The 23,572-nt window shown below is 40.4% G+C and overlaps 1 protein-coding gene across 1 annotated transcript in view; it reads right to left on the bottom strand.

Moving 5' to 3' along the window:
• Window positions 1-1,079: 1,079 nt before the first annotated feature.
• The window catches only part of LOC145412626 (cytochrome P450 9e2-like), an 85,652-nt gene continuing 63,159 nt past the window's right edge, over window positions 1,080-23,572 (bottom strand). The window contains exons 4-7 of the mRNA XM_080282542.1: window positions 19,262-19,480; window positions 9,545-9,605; window positions 6,315-6,505; window positions 1,080-1,451 (exon numbers count right to left, since the gene is read on the bottom strand). Coding sequence (XP_080138668.1) covers window positions 1,279-1,451; window positions 6,315-6,505; window positions 9,545-9,605; window positions 19,262-19,480 — 644 coding nt within the window. The 3' untranslated portion in view covers window positions 1,080-1,278. The remainder of the gene's footprint in view (window positions 1,452-6,314; window positions 6,506-9,544; window positions 9,606-19,261; window positions 19,481-23,572) is intronic.

Raw genomic sequence — 23,572 nt, forward strand, 5'->3', positions numbered from 1 at the left:
CATCTCTTCCTCATGAGCACAGAGTCGAAGTAATAGATTAGCACTAGAATGTAATGCTACTCTTAGAATACAATAGTCCCATAGAAAAGATGTGGAGTTGGAGTATTGTCGTTCTCTGTCACTGAGCAACCTGAAGTAAGTTGGAAGGGGGCAAAAATCTGGGCCAGGTTAAAGTGAAGGAACTATACAGTAGTTAGGAATGAGTCGTTATTTATTAGTCAATTTAATCAGCCCTCCAACTTGGCCAGCCATCCAACTGAGATGAAGGGTAGAATAAATGTGTCATATTATGGGAAGGGGGAAGGGGCTGATGTTATATCCAATAACTTGCTACATCAGATGTTCTTGGTGGGGGGGGGGGGGCTGTAACAAACCTAGGTGCATTATACACTAAATTTTGACTATGGATACCCAACATATGGATGTGTTCACAATACTGTCTTTCAGTGTTTCATATGATTTTGCTGTACCCTGAGAGTTGATTGGTAAATAATAAATATTTTCAATTTAAAAAAAAATTAGCTAAACCAACATTTTGTTACATTTTATGCGAAGTTTGTTCGGTGGAGTGGGGTCCGGGTGGTCACTGCATCCAAATTTCGGGATAACGAGGTACGATATAGTGAGGGTCCTTTCAGTTGTTTGGGATTGTGGCTCTAATAATTTATTGACTGTGTTCTTGTAGTTATTATTTTTTGTGTGCCAAACTTTCTCCCTTGTTAACTCTTGTCCTCTTATATAATCTTTAACTTTTCTTGCAATTCCTCTTTCATCTACCAGCTTTTCTTCTCAGATAATCATGTTGATAAATCTTCTCTTGTTAGACTTTGCTTTTGAAGGCGTGTCCCCATATAAACTTCACATTCTTTATATTCACGCAACTCACTCCCAACTGCATAAAACTGTATAGCGTCTTTTCCGATGAAATCTCAGAGCTGTCCCGACCATATTGGGGCTTATTTCGTGCAAGTAATTTTCCTATAAGTTCTCATCCTCATAGCATTTGCTTATGTTGTTTTTCTCCCGTGGACTCCTTAGCCTCATAATTCCTCTCACGGATTAACCTCTTCACACCAATGACGTATATTCTATTTTATTCTTGCTACCTCAAGACGATTTTATTCGGTTCAGGATATACTTTTGAACTAAAAGGCTTTAATAGAGACTTAAATAACCATTCCAAAACAAGAAATACCCCTTAGGTGCACAAAACCGGCTGCAGTTAGCAAATACACACACACACACACACACACACACACACACGCACACACACATCAGTTACGGCATCGGACTCAGGGGTTTAAGAAGGAGTTTGGAACCCTTCTTAGGCCGGATCATAAATGAAGCTCTATCGATGGTAATTTCTTCATGACCCGCAGCCACGGCCAACTCAGCGGCCAGGACGAGTTTGGCCAGAGCGACCTTCACTTCCATCAGGGCGAACCTCATTGCTGGAAGGAAGTATCATTATTATCATCATTATTATCATCATCAGCAGCAGCAGTGTGCTCGTCCTGATGGAACCGCAGTACTAGAAGGAAAAAACATCATCATCATCAAAGTGCTCGTACTGATGGAACCGCATTGCTGGAGAGAAAGATTATGATGTTAGGGCCATATTATTCATACTCAGTGTAGGCAGGTGTGCGTTCCGAATATCTAATGGTTAATTATGGAACATTTGTTGTTAGATATGGTCAGGCTCCATCACATCAGAAAGTGCAGTCATCAGGATGAGGCTTGTGCAGTCATCGTCACTGAGTAAATATCGCAATAAATATTAGGAGCTTGTCCACACTTTTCTACGATATTCATATATTCTAAAATTTTCTGTCATGGTGCATTTGTTTATATATTTATAATTACTCACAACTGCCAAATACTTTAGAAATTAAATAGAATGAATAATAACTACAAGAAGAAGATGAGGAGGAGGAGGAGGAGGAGGAGAAGGAGGAAGAGGAGGAGGAGGAGGAGGAGGAGGAGGAGGAGAAGGAGGACAACGAAGAAGAAGAAGAAGAAGAAGAAGATGATGATGAGTCTTAGAAGAAGATGAAGAAGTAGAAGCTTGGAAGACGAAGAGTATGATGAAGAAGAAGAATCTTAAAAGAAGAAGACAAAGAAGAATTATCCCCAAAATGCAACATCCGTGCTGTAAACAGTCCGAAAGCTTGTCTACATGATCAGAGGACGTTTGTGGTTTTGAAGTATTGTAATGAAGAATTCCTGGAAAATAATTTAATTTACACACATACCTGCTTCTAACTGACTTTATAATTTGTTTTTTCACAGTCCTGTAAAACAGAAAAGTACAGTAATGAGCTCAGACATGACACGCTGAAACTAATAGTCTGGGAGGACCCGATAGTCAACATTTTGGTCTAGCCTTCTGCCCTTAACCTTTGACGGATTTTTCTCCATTCAAATAAAATGCCAATAACTCGGGCCCTGAGCTTTCGATGCAAAGTATCGCTTGGTATGCCTCCACCAAGCCTCACCATAAATCTCCAGGACAGGGGTCAATGTAGACTAAAGGTAAACTAAGTCGATCCGATATGACCTTGACCTTTGAACCCCTTGATCTTGTTGACCTAATCAGTTCATCATCCCTTCATACTGTATCACTGACAAAAGTCTGGTCGATACCCATTGAAGGATTCAGGAGATATCACTTTCACACTGATATGACCTTGACCTTTGACTCCTTGATCTTGCTGACCTAATACAGTAAGTTCATCATCCCTTCATACTGTATCACCGGCAAATATTTGGTCAAAATCCGTTAGTGGGTTCAGCAGGTATTGTGCCCACACCCATGCAACTTTGAGCTCTGGTCCCTTAATGTTGCTGACATAAACATATCCTCTTGTCATACTGTGTCACTTAGAAGTTAGGTCGAAATCCATCACGTGGTTCAGGGGATATCACAACTACACCTTTATGACCTTGACATTGACATAGGGAGCTTGCTAACCTAACCAGTTTATCGTCCTTTCATACTGTATCACAGACTAAAAGTTTGGTTGAAATCTGTCAAGGAGTTCAAGAGATGTCGCGCCTACATCCATACGACCTAGATCATCGATTGTTTGATCCTGCTGACCTAATCGATTCATCATGCAATCATACTGTATCACTGACAAAAGTTTAGTCGAATTCCATCAAGGGATTCAGGAAATATCGCACCCAAATGGATAAACTAAGTTGACCCTATATGACCTTGACCTTTGACTTCTGGACTTAACTGGCTTAATCAGTTCATCATCCCTTCATACTGTATTTCTCACAAAAGTTTAGTTGAAATCATCGAGAGATTTAGGAGGTATCGTGCCCACACCCATATGACCTTAATCTTGACCCTGTGTCCTTGCTGACCTTATCAGTTCATTGTCCCTTTATACCATATCAATGACAAAAGTTTGAAGTCCATCGAGGTGTTCAGGAGATATTGTGCCCACACTCATATGACCTTGACCTATGACCCTTAACCTTACTGACCTAGTCCGTTCTCCAATCTTTTGTACTGTATTAGTGAAAAAAAAAAAAAAATGGTTGAAGTCCGTCAAGGGGTTCAGGAGATATCACGCCCTCAAAGATAATTAAGTTGACCACATATGACCTTCACCTTTGACCCTTGACCTTGCTGACCTTATCAGTCTATCATCCCTTAATTCTGTATCACTCACAAAAGTTTGCCTGAAATCCGTTGATGGGTTCAGGGGACATTGAACTCACATCCATGACCTGGACCTTTAACCCCTTGGCCTTGACCTAAACAGGTAATCGTCCCTTCATACTGTATCACTGACAAAAGTTTGATTGAAGTCTATCAACGGGTTCAGGAGATATCGCACCCACACCTATGTGGCATTGACCTTTGACCCCTTGACCTTGCTGATCTAATCAGTTCATCTCTTCATACGGTATAACTGGCAAAAGTTTGATCGAAATCCGTTAAGGGGTTCAGGAGCTATAGTGCCCACACCCATATGACCTTGACTTTGTTGACCTAAGTAGTTCATTTTCCCGTCATACTGTATCGCTGATAAAAAGTTTGTTCAAAATCCGTTGATGGCTACAGAAGATATCGTGCCCACAAGGTAAACTAAGCTGACCTCATAATTATGACCTTCGCCTTTTACTCCTTAACCCAACTGACCTATCAGTTCGTCAGCTCATACTGCATCATTGACAAAAGTTTGGTAGAAGTCCGTCAGTGGGTTCAGGAGATATCGTGTCCAAAATGATGTTACGGATGCATGGACCCAAGCACTTATGAACGCACACATGAATGCATGCACGAACAGCAGACCAATCGCTTAATGCCTCCTGCACCACAGGTGGGCAGAGGCAAAATTAATTAATCGTTACTTCACCCTAAACCCATCCACCAAGATTGGTTCATAATGCATGGAAAGTGTAAACTGACCGTACCCAATAACCATTACCTTCGTTCTGCTGTTCTGAAAACAGTGTAATTTATCCTCGTTTAACAATATCCCCTTTCACAAACTATGATCCAAAACAAATCTAACCTGTTTCAGTTAAACGGTCGAATATTGGACTTCGTCCTGTGACCTTTATCTTTGTCCTATAGTTTTCAAAGTTGAATCAGTGCACGTTTTCTCATCCTTGAATTCTTCCACCAAGTTTGGTTACAATCGTATCAAAACTGAGTTAACCTTGACCCTGATCTGTGACCAATGACCTTTTTACGTCATATTTAATCATCTGCTTCCCTTTTGGTCCTGTCATTATGAGAAATCTGGTGCAACTGCATCCAACAGTTTTTTTTTTTTTTTTAATATAATCTTGCTAAGAATCAGACAGACAGACAAAAGGACAGTAGAAAAACCGGACCAAACACATAATCCCATCCCGCTGCGTGCACGGATGTAAAGACGACATAGCAAAGTTATTTCCGATACTAACTGCTTAATGGACTTGTTTAGCATGGACATTAGCTAAAATAACTTATTAGTAAAAAATACAATAACAATCATTGCAAAGGAAATAAATTCATTCCAAGAGCCTTGCCGGCCCGAGAATCGACCTCAGGTTTCATTGACACTGTTCCTTGCATAGAACCATTGCAGTTCTTGCGTCCCATTATTAAAGAGAGAGAGAAAAAAGTGTGTGAGCCGGTATTCATGGAGACTTTGTGTGCTGGTAGATGTTAAGATAAATTTGGGTTAAGTTAGGATGAACCAGCTTAGGTTAGGTTTAGTTCCGTTAGATTAAGGTGAATTGGGTTAAGTTAGGCTAGGGTGAACTAGATTAAGGTAGGGTGAATTAGGATGAACTAGGTTAGGTTAGGTCATATTGAACTAGGCTATGTTAGGATGAACTAGGCTGGATTATATTATGTTGAACTAGGTTAGATAAGATTACGTTGAACTAGATTAGATGAGGTTAGGTTGAACTAGATTAAATTAGTTTTGGTTGAAGTAGGTTAGATATGTTTGGTTGAACTAGGTTAGTTTCAGATTAGGGGATGTTACGTATATGGAAAAAATACAACATACATCACCTTACCAGTTCAGTTTCTGGGTCCCTTTTCAACGGACATGTGTGTCAAGTAGGCTACGTAACACTGACTTTGTCTGCTATAGATTAGATGAGATTAGCTTATGTGAAATCAAGATAAGGTAAGGAAAGGTAACGTAAGGTTAGTTTAGGTTTAGTTAGGTTAAATTTCGTTTGTGGTCGGGTTAGGTTAGGTTAGTTAGGGTATCAGTATACAAAAGACACATGGCAAGTTGCCAATATAGTGCACAGGTTCAATTGCAAAAGGCAAGTGTGTAAAGTGCTGCATGTTGACATTTTTTTTTTTTCAGGATGAGTTTGGTGAGGCTGGGTTTTAGGATAAGTTTATTTCGTTTAGGTTAGGTTATGGAGACTAAGGTGGATCAGGTTATGTTAAGTTAGATTATCTTAGGTTAGGTATCATAAAACCGAAAACACATGCCACATTAGCAAATGCTTGCCGTTGACCTGCTTTGCTGCTAAGTATGTTAGCTTAGGTTAACTATGGTTAGCTTCAGTAGGTTACATTACGTTTTAGGTTAGGAGAGTTATCTTAGGGAGATTAGCTTAGATCAGGTTAGGTTGTCTGATTATGTTTGGTTAGGAAACAGAAAAGGAACAACGCATGTGACGTTACCAAGACAGTTCCTGGGTCTCGCTCCATAGGGCAGACGAGTGAAGTGCTGGATGCTTGCCTTGTTTGCAGCGTGTTAGGTTAGGTCACGCTGGATAAGGTTAGGTTAGGATAGATTATGTTAGGTTAGGTATAAAAACACATGTGACATTACCAATACAGTTCCTGGGTCCCGCTCCAAAGGGCAGATGAGTGAAGGGCTTGATGTTGGCCTTGTTCTCGGGCATGAAGCGATCTGGACGGAACTTGTCAGGCTGGGGCCAGTAGCGGGGGTCGCGGTGGATACTCCAGATAGGGAACTCTACCAAATCCCCTGGCCTTAGCACCACTTCTGTCCCGGACACTCTAGCCAATCAAATGAACTGACGTCAGAGGGAATAGGACACTTGAGTTTTCCCGGCCATGAACGGGTTAATGGGGTGCCAGTGGTAACAATCATAGTCTCTACTGACTCACCCTCAGCTGAATGAAATCGTCTGGCATAGATGTTCAAGAATAGAGTTGTCTTTAACATGAGTGTTATACCCTTCTTACTCTAACGTGACCTAAAATTATCATTTATGCATCTTGAACGCTGAGTTGTAACAAGAGATTAACACTATGATGCTAGTCACGAAGAAGTGCTATGAAAATTATATTGAGCCATAATAATGCCTTATATTACAAGTGAGCTACATGAAACAAGCTGCAAAAAGGACGAGAATGTGGGTTACGGTCAAAACAGTGTTGCAATACCAAATATTATCGGGAAAAAGTCATATTTTGATACATAAATCACAGACGATAATAAGAGGGATTTGTGGTCTATTAATCTTCCACATGGAGGATGCGACATGCAACGAAACTAAGACCCCATGTCGTAAATACATAAGAACAAAAAAATTCCTTTTAGAACTGACAACTCTAGTCAAGCCTAAGTAATTCTAACAATATTGCCACAGTTTTAAAGGAAAAGCTTATATGTCTCTTGTGTGAGTTTTCAAGCTGTAGACACGCGTGATTTGAAAGGAGGGCTTCTTGGGACGTGCCAGGCGTGAGTCAGAGATTTGTTAACCCGTCCTTAGGTCTAAGTATCTGACTGTGGACTGACAAAAAAAAAAAAAAAAAAAAGGGCGACCTGCTTCTTCCTAGAGCACAGCTGCAGTGCTACACAAAAATCGTACTCTCATGCATTACTTCGTATAACAACCTTTTCGCTGCCTTCTACAAATGATGCAAAATAAATAATATTTGCAACAGATTTAGACCTTTTTTAGTCTAACTCTTTTTTAAGTACTAAGATCCCCCAAAGTATAGGACGGCACTAGTTTAGGTGACGTCAGAGCATCCACAGTGCCTCCTTCCTCACTTAAATTAAAGAAAGCCACACAGTAACTATGAAATAAGTACTTATATACTGTATACTGTATAGCATTCTTATCCTTTCCTGTTGCTCGAAATACAATAACAATGAACTTTTATACACCTGCTATTCTAATTCATTGATTCAGTACTTCAAAGGTAGGAATATTGGTGAAAATATATACAAAATAGTTTCCCCTACTGCTAACCTGAAAGGAAGAGGCAACCCTCTGATGCCTGGGAATGTAGGAGCTGTAGATCTCTCCCAAAGCATTATCTAGTAAGGCCAGTACGATCTGAGTAAAGTCAATAAAGTGCTCCATTGATCTTAGATCTTATATACCTCTAGTTTCATAGGAATCACATGCAAACATAAGAGGGGAAACTATATCAGGTTCCCCTTCAGTGCCAGCTGAACTCCTAATGCTCCCAATTTATGAAGTACATGCAACCATCAAATGAAGTTGCCGGACCTACAGTGTCAGGGTCTGAATTCTAGTACGGGTGGTTGGCCCAACACGGCGCAGGAAATCAATGGGACCTGATCACAATGTCTCTCCTGATCGCGATGTCACTAATTGTGCTACCTTGTTCTGTGTGTACGAAAGAAGACAGGAACTGAACATGATTTTTTTGCTATAAATAATGATACAAAGAAAGCACTACGAATGTTGGCCATATTTGTTTCGTCATTTCCATGCTCTCTATTTTCTAAAACCAGCTAGCCTCTTGTTAGTGTTAGTGCCTTCTTACTTCTGATGTAATTAAAAGTCTCCTTCTGTGTTGATTTAATGATGATACCTATATGTACCTTAATTTTTTCTTTCTTTTATTAACTTGTTAGCATAGTATATATATATATATATATATATATATATATATATATATATATGTGTGTGTGTGTGTGTGTGTGTGTGTGTGTGTGTGTGTGAGTGTGTGTGTGTGTGTTTGCAGTTTAGTTAACGTTTTGGGGGACTGCTATGTGACGTCATGACGTTAGGAGCGGCGAGGCTATGTCATTTTCCGATTATCATGTTCGTGTTAAAGATTTATCCCTATGTAAATAATTGCTGTGTTGTATAACTGCAAGTGACTGAGCACACTATAATTCCATAGATATACAAGACACACCGTCTCCTACCATACCCTGCCTTCCCACTCCCTTCAACTGTCATTGTGAACCCCAGGACTGATCCGAAACTTTACTTGACTGCAACTCCTGTAAAACGAATCATAAGGGGCTGTCCCTCGAGCATCAGGTTCAGGGATAGGAAACAAGAATTCTATAATGGAGTAATTTAACTGTCCGTGAAAAAGATGAATCCTATAGTGTGGAATTTAACTGTTCGTGAAAAATATTTTTACTATATATTACGACTACAAAACACAGACAATATCCTTACTTTAATAATAAGCGAGGTGTGGTAGCAAGAGGTTTCCATGGAAGAATAAGACAACGGTATGAAGAAAAGTGAATAATATTTTTGTGCATAGAGAAATATGACCTGATACTCGTTGTGTGGTGATATATCTTGGGTAAAATATGTGTTCGACTTTCCTTACAGACGTAATTATCTAATAAACATATAAACACAAGAGAGATAAGTGTTTGTGCGTTCGTATGTGTGTCTACTATCCAGTTACCAAAACACAATGTCGGTGGCCCGGCTTGGTAAGGGAAGGTTTTTTTTTTAGCATCTGTACATGGGTAAACTTTTTTTTTTTTTTTTCCAACAGTCTGACTGTCCTAAAGATCGATCCACCTAAAGCTCTTCCAGTTTTGGGCTCGATATACTGCCACTACTGTGGCTCCCAAAACGTAACTACTGTAAAATGTGTCTTTGCGAGAATAACTACGCATAGAGATTCTTCATTTTCCTTTCTCTTCCCTTCCTGCAAAATTGAATCTTAGTTACGACAAAGAACTTTTTTTCCAGACTGTATATACGGATCCTGGACGATAAATGGTGAACGCCCATACATAGAATAAGTAAACCACTATAGTAATTTCAAAGGAAATAGAAACATGACGTTCCAACTTACTTGTATGGCTTGGTGCACATCCGCTCCCCGAAGACAGCCGGTGGGTATAGCCTCAGAGTTTCTGTGGAAAAAAGAAAAAGAAAAATGCAGTGCAGTTACTGTAAAAGTCCTTCCAACCCCTAATCGTTGAGTAGGTGCACAAACGGCCTTGGTCTGCTTTACATGTTGTTCTTTATCGAAATCTGATCTCATGCCAAAGAAACCTTTGCAAAGTTCATAGATGAACTTGTTTTGGTTGTGAACTCACACACTAATGAACAGGGTTTTAATTTATCTAAATTTATTATGGTTTGTAGCTGGATCAGAAATACGAATGACTGAGTTCCGATGACAGTCATCTCGAAAAGAATATGACTAAATATATGATCAATGTTAACTGTTGACAACTCTACGAAAAGAGAAAATATACGACCGTAGGTAAGGAACCAAAATCATTTCACATAAATATGTTTAACCCGTCGTGTCCCGGCAGATTTTTCACCATTGCCCCCCCTTCCACCCCCAATGATCTCGGCAGATTTCCGACTTTTTTTTTTTTTTTGGCTCAAACCTTCGCTTTTTATGAGAGACATTGGAAAATACCAAATAAAGTGCTCACCTGAGCTCATAAGTGTTCTGTACAGGTAATCCCCCAAACACATGGTGTTGTCTTCTCTGGAGCCGCGCTGCTGCTGTCACGTTTTCTATGGTAGGGATAACTATTGCAAACCACTCAGAATAAGTAGATATTTATTAATTTGGTACGAATTTATATGTAGTACAAGAATATATTGGTTTTCACACAATATTAATGGCGATATAAGCATTGTTTCACTCATCGAACACATCAAAATCCCCAAATTCTTGCACAATTGACTCACTATGACTGTTGTTTCAACTTACATTCTATTTTTCAACCTACACTATACTATTCCACAAACATTATACCAGTTTCCACCTTATATAACTGTTATTGCATATTTACAGGCCTTACTATTATAGTGAGCATCATATATCGCAAGCACACACAGTATCAGCAATGTACTAAAGTGTGGTATTCTTTGAAACAGGGCTCTAACTCCAACGTTGCACTCAACACACTCGTACCTCGTGTCTTTTCTCTGAGTGGTTGCTCTGACTTTGGAGTGACTGCATACGTGACAGTGGCACTGGGGTCAAGGACGGTTCAGTTGAGGAGGGACTGTGGTGGGGAAGTGGCATTTGGAGAGGCGTAGGGGAGTCTGGCCACCAGTGGCAGGGCGTGGGCAGTGGTAGGGCCAGTGTTCTGCATATTTAGAGATAATTTTGCGGGACAGCTCCCTCACAAACCCCTTGAAGGTCTCTGAGGCAACCATAGTCAAGGTGTGGAGGTAGCAGGAGTTGAGGACCGTGATGTCCAGCAAGTGGAAGAACAGCTTTTTGTACCACTTCAACGTGGTCCTGGCACAACCCACATTGGAAATCATGGAGTCAGACTGGTCAACTTGCCTCATATTGACAATGTAGTCAAGTACTGACCCCGGTTTCCAAACGTGGAGCTCCTCTCACTGCGGTAATCCCCGGAGTTGGTGCTGTGCATCAGGGGGCAGTGTACCATCAACAGGAGGAAGACTTCCCTTTTGTGGTTCCAGTCGATGGTGAGGATGTTATTTGCCTTGAAAAATACCACCTCATTATTGTCAAGCTTTTTTCCAGTCTTGACCATATGCCGACAGTTTTTCTTGACTGTGCCACAGACTCCGGTGTCGTGAAGATGGAGGTACTGAGCGAGAAGGGGGCTAGTGTACCAGTTGTCCAGGTACAAGACGTGATCATGATGAAGGTGCTCCTCAATCATGGTCTTCCCCACCGCCCCAGAGAGTCCTATACTCCGATCTTCTGTTCTGTCTGTCTGTGCGCCGGTGTACAAGACTATGTCTTGCACATAACCAGTCTTACAGTCACAGATAATGAAGATCTTGAACCCAAAAAGGTGTCTCTTGCTGGGTATGTACTGCCAAAAAGAAATATTCTCTCCACATCACAAGACTCTTGTCTATGACCAGGTCTCTGTAAGGATAGAAGGATGTGCGGAACTTTTCCCAGAGATGATCAAATACCATCCTTATTCTCCTCATTCTATCAGTGTTATTAGCATTAGCAAGGTCCTCAGCATCGTAAAAGTGGAGGCGGCTCAGAATTTGTTGAAATCTATTACAACCAATTACCTTGCCAAAGAAAGATGTGTTGATCATAGGGTCAGTAGACCAGTATGCTGGAATTTGTTTTTTCCTTACAATACTCATCAAGAGAACCAGGACAAGAAAAAGGAACATTTCACCTGTGGTTATTGGGTAGTCATACTGCTGGGAGTGCCTGCCTGCTGTTCATTCACACTCGCTTTTGTGGAGATGGTTGCTAGAGAAAGTGTTGGTCTGCTCCACTATTCTCTCCACAGACTCCTTGTTGAAGTATAGGTGGAAAAAATCCAGCCTGGTGGAGCCTGCACGGAGGCCAGGTGCCGTACATCCAGACCGCCATTCTTCCTTGAAGCGGTGAATGATGGGAGTGAAGTCACTCCCATCTTCCCAGTCACACTACACACCACTGTCTCCATCCTCGCCTTCATTGGGGTGGGGAGGAGAGGGTGGTGAGGGTGGTCTTCCCCACTCGTGCTCCTCTTCCCTCTCCCTTTTCCTTTCCCCTTTCCCTTCCCTTTGCTTCCTTTCCCCACATCACAGGGCTGTGGGAAGGAAGCATGGGAAGCTTGTTGGGCGAAAGAGGTGCTGGGGCGTGGGTGCTTCCCAACTGCTTGCTCTCCAGGTGCACAACATGCTCGCCCAGGAGCTGCCTCCCTGCCACCACCACTTTCCCTTTCACTACTCACGCCTGCCCTACCTCTCGCGCCTTCCCCAGACAAAGCACTAAGCCCATACCTTATTTTTCTCCTTGCTGCTCCTTCGGGTCCCAGCGACGAAATCCTCTCCCTTCCCAACCACGAGGGAACACCACGAACTACAGCTCTTTCCTCGTCCTCGTCCTCGTCAGACCCTTCGTTCACAGGCTGGAGAGAAGTGTGTGCACATGGTAGAGGTGCAGGCAGGCCTTCCCTGGCCCTGCAGTACCTTATATACAGCAGAGGCGGTAGCTCAGTCGGTAGAGAGCTGGCCTGCAGTCCTACTGGACCCAGGTTCAAATCCCCACTGGGGCAGGGAACAGTTTAAGGATTTGGATTTAATAAAGGCAGACTTTACTGATCTACCAGAAGACCTGCTGACATGTCGTAAAAATACCCCCACTAATACCAAAACACCAGTCCTGTATGAGACAGCCCTAGCATGTATTCAATATGGACGGTGGGTGTTAGCGCCGAAGTGGTGACATGTAGGGGTGTATGATGTGTAGGAGGACTACTGAGCCTTGAGAGCAGGCTGTGTAGCCTATGCCCAGAGTCGGACACATTAAAAAAAAAAAAACTTCCTTGGCGATGGTACCTCCTCATCACTGCTGCTTGTTTCATCCTCTGGCACCATGTAATCTTTATCCTCCACATCGTCATCGATTGGGGAATCACTCTCACCCGTGAAGGCATCAAGGATGGCTTGAATTTCGTCGTTGGAGAGATTGAGGTGCAACATGTCTTTACTGGGTCACTGCTAGCACGTGAATGGCCAAAACAATGGCGTGGGGGGGTCACGGGGTCAGGGAGTGTTGCCGCCAGGCGTTGGGTAGAGGAAGATCTCCCACATATGCCTACCAAAAATCACCAGCAAAACTTGAAAAATGTGCTAATGACGGACCTCGCAAATCCAGAACGTACTGGTACATTGTTAGGTCTCAGCATGAAAAAAAGTGATGCACCCATTTGTCGACGGGACGTGACAGGTTAATTTCAATTGTACAAAGTGACCACAAATAATATATTCTATATATATATATATATATATATATATATATATATATATATATATATATATATATATATATATATATATATATATATATATATATATATATATATGTGTGTGTGTGTATTATACTAGCAGGGGTACCCGATATTGCCCAGGCCCAAAAGGCAAACACTTTATTTCTATTTGTTCTAGTTCACTCTTTCTTTCTACTCCAGAAAGACCGTATACCTCTTATGGTTTTGAAGAGGGATTACACTGTTTAACCCCTAAACCGCGGGGTTGTTTTTGCCTGACTTGCATGTCTCGTGGGCATATTTGCGCTCCGTCAGACTCTCTAAAAATATTTGCCAAAAATCAGTTATTAGTCCTAGAATATTATAATTAAATATGCATATGGCACATACCTTCAGCTTTTTCCTGGGATGTTTGTTGAGCCTTCGTCGAGTACCGTAGGACTTGTGGAGACCTCTGAAGTTGGGTAACGAAGTCTCCACTTTACACTTCCCGACAACCCATAATATGATTACCACAGCCTGATATTATCACTAGAAACACTATTCTATGATTCTCAAATAGTTTGGAATCCATACTCCAAAAAAAAAAAAACACTGTGAAAGCAATGAAAATTACGAGTGCGTATGACCTTACCACTAGCGATCGTTCGCCGCTGGTGTTCTGTCATTTATTATTCATAAAAACACTCACACTTTATATTTCTATTACTATATAACATATATATCTACAGTCTTTATCCATAAGTTTCCTTCAGTAACAATAGTTTATTGTCACTGTAGGCATTCAATTTCTCTTTCAGTTAAATACGTAGCATTCACTTTCTCGTCCTGTATACTAGCATTGAGAGTGAATCTGTCACTTTCATTTTCACTTTCATAACTCATAGTATTCATACATGCTAGTGAAACTTTCACTTTCATTACTCTTAATATATATACTCGTATTCTTATATTACTACTCATTTACATTTCTATTAACATTCTCTATTTTATTTACATTATTTACATTTCTATTTTATTTACACTGTGTTATCCAGTCACTTGCAGTAACTTATAAAACTATTTTCCACTGTTCACTTATATTTACATTCATTGCTTTCACTTGCTCTTTACACATTATTTACATTTCCACTTGCACTGTTTTACTCACCAGATAGATCATAGTCACTGTCTATCATTTTCATTGACAAATTAGCCAGTTCACGTTCCACAGCAGTCACTTAGCCCTTTACCTCTTTCCACACGAGGTTTAGTAGCGGGTAGAGGTCACAGGGCCCTTTGCTTGGGGCTAAAAAGCGGCGGAATTGGACAGGCGCGAATCCGACGTGCTTTCACCTTGAAAGACGACAATAAACTGAATACAGTGTGGTGGCCTGCCTAGGGGGAGTGCAATGCTGCCAATGTCAGCGGGGTGACAGCTGCTAATACATACGCTATGAAATGATTGGGAGGAAGTCTAGAGAATACATAATAAATTAGGTAGTTCCAGGTGAATGTAAATATCACTAAGGCTTCTCCCTTCCTTTCACATATATATTATTATTACAAGAATAGATTATATGGCATATTTCAAGGGGAAATAAACAGTGAAAATTAGTGAATGAGTGCACGTGAGGTGTTGTCAGGTGATAATTAGCCAATTCCAAGTGTATGGCACTATCACTTACCTTATTTCTTTCTTGTATATATTATTTGGTATAAGAATAGGACATACGGCTTATTTCAATGGATGAAATCAGTGGAAAATTCCAAGGAAGATTTACTTAGTGTAGCACGGCCGGGCAGGCGAGAGGAGAGGGTGATGGAGGGGAGGTAGGGAGGGGAGTCAAGAACGGGAAGAAATGGCTAAATTGTCAACAATGGATGGGAGTACAGATGAGATTAGGAGTGCTGACTAGTGTTGGACATTGGCAGTACTGATAGATGATACAAGCCACCACTTGAAAGCCCTGGTGAATTCAAAATAACACAGAATCACAAAAGTGACGCCCCGCGGTATGATCCCTTGCTCCCAAGTGTCAACACGAAAGTGACGCTCCGCAGTTAAGGGGTTAATAAAGAATTTGTGTATTAATTTTTTTGGTCTTGATAGACTCTGTTTTCCACACTGATTCCAGTGGTGTATGTTTTGTGTGTCTCTAGGTTTTTGTCAACAATTGGCGAATGTTTATTTCCAGTCTTGTTACTGCGAGTCAATGTAATGGCTGATGTATTGTTTACCACATCTCAGACACACACACACACACACACACACACACACACACACACACACACACACACCATCTATGTCCATGCAAATGTTGCTGATATGACCATTTTTGCATCATGTAATGCGAACCATGTCAGTTCATTCGATGAGCTAGTCTCATGTTGCGAGTTTGAATAGTTAATGTGTTTTTGAGCTGTTGCTAAAGGTGTTTCTATTAATGAAAATGAGGAGCAGACGTTCTTGCAAGCTGTCAGCTAATACGTTTTATTATGTATGTGGAGAATATAGTGGACCGATGATGATCAAACACAAAATCCATCTTGATATCAAAAATTTTGCTCGTGCATAGAAAGTATATTTTGGCATGGCAATGGGCAATCAAGATAAGAATTGAGTTCTGCACTACACTTTTGGTAGCTGTCGCTCTGAGCTTGAAGCTTGGCTATGAGGAGCAAGAAAGAAGATGCCTTCAGCTGTTCCAAGAGTGTGGTGAGAGCTTTTGAATCACCACAACAATTGCTATTTTTGCATGGTTGATATAAGTGGTGAGAAGAGCATTAAGGACAGAAAGAACATTGCATATCCAAATTTGCTTTCTTCAATCTCTCCAGTGCCTCGCAACGATGAGGTGGCGATGCCTGTCCCTTTTGCAGACATGGAAGTTATTTTGTGACCATGAAGACTTCGTTGATGATGAAGGGAAAGTGATGATGAATCGTATTTTGGAGAATGTTCCAGAGACACTCTACACTTTCCCAATCAGCAAGAACTGGATGGCTTGGTCCGAGATTTTGGACTCACCAAGTCCAGTGCTGGGCTACTGGCATCACATCTAAGTGAATGGAACTTGTTGGATCCCAGTTGCAAGTTGAATTATAGGAATCGCCATGGCAAGTTTGCACCCTTCTTCAAATTTTATGCAGAAACCTCGTTGTGTTATTGTTTTGATGTTGAGGGTTTGTTCCAAGCCAGGGGAGTGGATTACAAGGCCTCAGAATGGCAACTCTTCATAGACAGGTCCGTGAAGAGTTTGAAAGCTTCACTTTTGCACAATGGCAATGAACTCCCATCAATTCCAGTTGCACATTCTGTGGAAATGGAAAAAGGCTATGGGAATGTGAAGATTTGTCTGACAAAGATCAAGTACCCAGATCACAATCAGGAGGTTTGCGGGATGTCAAAATGCTTTCGCTCCTACTTGGAATGCAAGGCAGTTATAAGAAGTACTCATGTTTTTTATGTTTGTGGGACAGCCTGAGCAAAGAAAACATTTCATGAGGAAAGACTGGCCTCTTAGAAAGAGTCTTACACCAGGCTCATGCGACGTTCTGAGAGCTCCACTGATCTCCGAAGAGAAGGTATTGCTACCGCTGCTACACAAAAACTTCATCTTGTGAAACAATCCGTGAAAGCCATCGACAAGGATGGCGATGCTTTTTTGCATATCCGATCAATGTTTCCCAAGTTGAGCATGGCAAAGGTGACGGCTGGCATATTAACTGTGCCGCAAGTTTGAAGAATGCTTGCAAGTCGTTAACTCCAGGGTAAAATGGCCGATGATGAACAGTGTGTTTGGAATGCTTTCAGAGGGGTTGTGGAAGGTTTCCTTGGCAACCAGAGGAGTCCAGATTCCGTACAGCTGGTCAATGACCTGATCAGTGCATTGCATTGGCTTGGATGGAGGATGTCAATCAAATTGCACTATCTACATTCCCACCTTCATTTCTTCAAAAGCAACTTGGGTATAGTCAGCAAGGAGCATGGCAAACAGTTCTACCACGACATTCTGCTGATGGAAACAGATATCAGGGCACGTGGAATGAGGTGATGATGGGCGATTACTTTTGGCAACTGTTGCGTTGTCATCAAAGCTACAGAAGAAAGTCAAGATCAAAAGTGAATTTCTAAATACTATTGCCCTTCATTCCTTGTGATGTTACTCTTTGCTCATTTTCTAGTTATATTCATAATATACACCCAGAAATATATAAATTCTAAGACATTCTCAAAATTCTCAAAACGGTAAAAATTTGCAGTTCCTGTCCTTGTATGATGCATATGTTGTTGTGTAATCCTGTAACTCTAGATTTACACAAAATCAAATATCATATTCGGAATCTATGCATTGACATTAACCAGAAATATCGTAAAAATCAACATAAAGAAAAAAATGTTTAAGTTTGTTACATCGTGGTATAAAAGGTCCAGCAACTTTCTATTTCAACTTTACAGACTAATGCATAGTATGTGTGGGCACTTGCTTACTATTACCGGTGACTTCAAATGACCTCTGATCGGTGACCTCTTACTGGCTTCCTGCAACCTCTGTCGCTTTGCCGCACTGTTACACCTTTATGTCTTTTATCTTGCTACTTCGACGGTCACTACTCCTCTGAACTGTCAGTTTGCATCCCTCCACCACTACGGCGGGCGTGTAGCACCTGTTATAGCAACAAACTCTTATCCCTTTTCTGTCCAGCTCTCTAATGCAAGAGTTTTCCGTTACTCCCAGTCCTTCATATATGAACTGTCTTCCTCTCTCTGTATTTCCCACTGCTTATGGCCCCCAGTCTTTTAAAGGAAGTGTGTCCAGTAATCTGGAAATGAACAGATCTTGAATTTGGTTGTCTATTTTCTTGTTCTTTATTATTCTTGCAGGGAATTATTTTGCGGGCTTCTTTCCTTTGGTTCTTTTTTCCTTTTATTTAAAAAAAATATATCCAATACAAACCATGTAAAACCACTCAGTCTCTGGCCATATTGCTTTTATTATCGGTCTTTGGAGATGATTCAGGGAAAGTTTCATTAATATGTTAAACTATTTCACTTGAAAATAAGTCTATAAGTATTATTTTTTCTCTTACTTAGCTCATATACTTCCATACAGAAAATACACCCGGAACACAGTGCAGTTTATTTCAGAGTCAAAAGGCAGAATCGGCACGTCTCTGACAGGTAGCGTTTGGAAGTGATAATTGCTGTAGGTAAGCGTGTCATAGGTACTTCTACAGTTCTACACAAAAAAAAAAAAAAAAAAAATCGCCATTTTCAAAGCGTTATAAGGACACTCCGGCAAGAGCATGAATGGACGGTTAAGAACTTAGGCTTTTGCAGTGAAAGTATTAATTATCTTTGTTATAACTAAATCGTTAACCGAATACAGTACTAAAGCGTAATAAACACGATTTTTTCTGTAGAAAGTGACTCGGGATATCTGGGCTGTACTGCACTCTAGAGCAAGCGAGAATCAGTTCAGGAGATAGTCTGATATCCTCAAAAGTTCAGACTAAACCGTTAGCACACAAAGTCAAACTGGAGATCAGTTCTATATTGCGAGACATTTGGAGATACACTAGTACTTCTTCCTTAGAGAGATACATTGCTATAATTATTCATATGAATGATGTTCATGAAGAGTAAGCCAATGTTAATATTGACATACTGATGACGTACAGGAGTATTAAGGTGTAATATCCAATATGAATAATCAAGAAACATGTATTACAAATCTTCAAAGTCAAACAGAAACACAGCTTTCACCCCATCATGGTATCTGAATGCTGGAGACCTCAAAAAGCGTTGCTGTGGTACCGCAATGGCTCTCAAAATAAAGATTTCAACTAACCTTGTATACATGCATCCAGATATTTGGCCTCCATCACGCCTTGGTACGTCAGCTCACCCTCTTGCTTAACCAACTCCAGCAGTTCTTCGCGCAGATGTTGCTGTTCTTTTGGGTTTTTAGCCAGCAGGAGACAGGCAAAAGCAAGGTTCGAGGCAGATGTGTCATATCCAGCGACCAGGAACATCGCACTCTGCGCCACTATAGTTTTGTTATCTAGCACTGATTTAACAGGGATGAAAGAAGCCAGTGGTTAGACATTAAAGTAAGGCAGATGGGTTGGGTTATATTAGCCCCTGTATGAAGGGCACTTGAACAAAACACTAACTTGATCATTTATGGGCAGACACCAGAATCATTCGTGTGTACTGACATGAGTTTTATGCCCCTGTTTGAATGTGTACACGTGCATGGTGGGGGGATAGTGGTATATATAGGAACATTTCTCTGGGCTGCATGAGAGCTTCCAGCAGATATATATATATATATATATATATATATATATATATATATATATATATGAGTGTGTATGTGTGTGTGTGTGTGTGTGTGTGTGTGTGTGTGTGTGTGTGTGTGTCTGTGATAGAGCTTGTGTAACCAGTGATTTCATGAAATCCCTAGGGAATTCGTGAAATGAGAGTAAATTAGGGTGGGTTAATTAAGCATAGGTTAATTTAGGCTGTGGTAGGGTTGGCCTGGGATAATCTAGGTTAAGATTAGGTTAGGTTAGGTTAGCTTAGGTTAATTTAATTTAGATAAATGCTGAGTTATGTTATGCATTCATATAAATTAACCCAACATAACCAAACCTAAATAACCTAACCTACCCTGACCGAAACTTGACCAAGATTATCCCAGCCTAACCTAACAGCACCCTCCCTATCCTAATTTACACTCATTTCACGAATTCCCTTGGGATTTCATGAAATCACTGGTTACGTAAATTCCCCCTCCTCTATCTATCCATCTACCTATCTACCTAACTATCTCTCTCTCTCTCTCTCTCTCTCTCTCTCTCTCTCTCTCTCTCTCTCTATATATATATATATATATATATATATATATATATATAATGTGCTGTCTCTCTTTCTCTTGTACTTGGTCTGTCCTAACCCTCTGCATTTTATTTTCTTTTAGTTAATTTCATCTCTCCACTGTCTGGTTCCTGCGAGTCACTGGCATTGGCTTCAGGGTAAAATATTTTTCTGCCTAAGAAATCTTGAACTCTGGTTACGAAGCAATGGCCCTCAGCTCCGTGCAGCCCTTAAGTGGGCATGGGGTGCTAAGAATCCCACGGTGTTAGAATAAGTTTATACATCCAAAAAGAACCTTAAGAATAGGAAATTGGAATGTTCGAACTCTCAATCAGGCTGGTAAAATGGAAGAACTTGTTTCAGTGTTCAAGGAATACAGTATAGATATTTGTGCTCTTACAGAAACGAGGTTTGCTTGGTGTTAATAAAATGAATTTGGAAGATGGTATTACTTTGTTGGTTTCTGGTAGGAGTGATGGAAATCATTACCAAGGAGTAGCCTTATTGCTGAGTAGAGATGCTTGCAAGGCATTATGTGAGTTTGAGCCAATTAATGAGCGCTTGCTTTATGCAAGTTTAAAATCTGACCATGGTAATATCAGTATGGTGGTAGGGTACGCTCCGACGAATGAGGCTGCTGATGAAATGAAAGATGACTTTAATGAGAAGCTGCAGGATGTAGTGAACAGAGTGGCAAGACATGATGTGTTAGTTTGCACTGGTGATTTTAATGCGATTGTTGGCAGTAGTAGGGATGGCTTTGAAGATTGTATGGGTAAGAAGGGTGTTGGTATAAGAAACGAAAATGGGGTGCGATTTGGAAGCTTTTGTTTGGCAAATGACCTTATGATTGGTGGAACCATCTTTGAGCACAGAAAAATACATACAACTACATGGATTTCACCATGTGGTAAATATTGTAATCAAATTGACCACATTGCAATTAGCAAAAGGAGTACAGGAGTTATTTGCAAGATGTTTGCGTAAGGAGGGGGGCAGATATAGGTAGTGATCATCAACTTGTTGTGTCAAGGATTAAAATAAAACTTAGGAGAAATGTTAATGGTAATTGTACAGGACGTGATGGATATGATTTTATGAGCTGAGAAATGATGAGAACACGAAGAAGTTTTGGTGGGAATGTAGGAACAGGCTCCTGGTCCTGCAGACTTTGATGGAATCTGAAGACAATGATATTAATCAAATATGGAGAGGGGTAAAAGAGGTTTGCATGAGAGTGCTAAGGTTACTATTAAGAAAAAAGGAAAAGCGAAAAGGAAAAAGTGGATGTCAGATAAAACATGGAATGCAATTCAGAAAAGGAATGAGCCAAAGTTAAGAAGTGAAGAACAACATGCTGATGGCCAGGTAGTTGAAGTACTTAAAGCAAAGTACTGAAGTATACATTCTGAAGTAAAAACACTCATTAGACGTGATAAGAGAAGGTTGTATGATGAAAAGGCAAATGAGACAGAAACTAAGTTAAGTAAAAACGACGGTCAGAGCACAAGAGCAGCGTATCAGGCCATAAAGGAGTTAACTGGGACTGAAAAGAGAAGGAAGGAAATACCTGTACGAGATAGAAATGGTAACTTGATGACTAAAGATTTGGATATAAAAGGAAGGTGGAAGGAACATTCTGAATCTATTCTAAACAGACCAATCCCAGCCGAAGATGACATTTTGCCAGCCGAGAGATATTTGCAGATAGAAACAGGGCATATAACCTTGGAAGAGGTAGCAAAATCTATAAAGGAGTTAAAGAATTTTAAGGCCCCAGGAGAGGATGGAATATTTCCTGAAATGCTTAAGGTGGAAAATGATGAATTGATGAATGGGCTTTTGAAACTTTATAAAGTGGCTTGGGATAATGGTGGAATTCCAGAAGAGCAGAAAAATGGAGTAATTATAAAAATACCAAAAAAAGGGAGATTTAAGTTTGTGTGGAAATTGGAGGGGGATAACTTTGACACCTGTAGTTGTAAAAGTCTTTTCCAAAATCTTGGTGAACAGAATAGAGCCAGTAATTGATAATATTTTAAGAGAAGAACAAGTTGGATTTAGAAAGGGTCGAGGTTGTAATGATCAGGTTTTTACTGTAAGGCATCTAATGCAACAAGCTAATGAGACGAAAATTCCACTTAATATGTGTTTTGTTGATTTTGAAAAGGCGTTTGATAGTGTTTCACGTGGAGCTATGTTGAAAATTATGAGATTCTATGGTATACCGGAAAAGTTTGTAAATATTATTAGAAGCCTGCATGAAGGTACATTTTATAAGGTAATGGTGGGTGGTTCTTTGAGTGATCCATTTGAAGTTAGGTCAGGAGTGATTCAAGGAGGAATTCTTTCGCCTTTGCTGTTTGTTTTGGTTGTGGATTATGTTATGAGAAAGGTTGTAAGGAGAACAGGTGCAGGAATTAACTGGAAAGAAATTAAGAGGCTGATGGATATGAACTATGCTGATGATATTGTAGTTGATCTGTGGAAGAATTTACGTGATGCAGAGGGCGTTTGATTGTCTGGTGGAGGAAGGAGAAAAAGTGGGATTGGTAACAAATTGAGGAAAGACTGAAAATATTAATATGAACGTGGAGAACCAAATCGATTGTGTAATTAGAAATAGTGTGGTGAAGAATGTAGAAAATTTAAAATATCTGGAAGCGATTGTATCATCTAATGGATCATTAAACAATGAAATTGAGGAGAGGATTAGACAGGCTTGGCGAGCTGTTGGAATGTTGAAATCTCTTTGGAATAATATTATGCTTTCGGTACATACTAAAGTAAGAATTTACAAGTCCATGGTTAGACCAATTTTAATTTATGGGCATGAGTCATGGTACAGTACAGTTGCAACAGATCAGAAAGTATTAGGATTTGAGAATAAAATACTGAGAAGGATTCTTGGCGTAAAGTGGCAAGACAGAGTTACAAATGAAAGAGTAAGGGATATTACGAGAGTGGAACCAGTTGATGAATATGTGAGACTGTCTTGCTGGAAATGGCAGGGGCACATATATAGAAAAGAAGGCAATTTACTACAGGATGTGCCAGAGTGGATTGCTAGAGGAAGAAGAGGAAGAGGTAGGCCGAGGGAAACCTGGTTGAGGACAATGAAAAGAGAAGCAGGAAAAGAGTGTTGGTGGGACCTGAAGGAGATGGCAAGAGACAAATATTGGTGAAGAGAGTTCATTGAGGCCTTATGCATCCCGTGGGGTGCCAAAGGAAATGATTTATATATATATATATATATATATATATATATATATATATATAT

The sequence above is a fragment of the Coenobita brevimanus genome, chromosome 93 (assembly GCF_032717465.1).
Source record: "Coenobita brevimanus isolate Jiangsu-jjx chromosome 93, ASM3271746v2, whole genome shotgun sequence".
In the NCBI taxonomy this organism is placed as follows: Eukaryota; Metazoa; Arthropoda; class Malacostraca; order Decapoda; family Coenobitidae; genus Coenobita; species Coenobita brevimanus.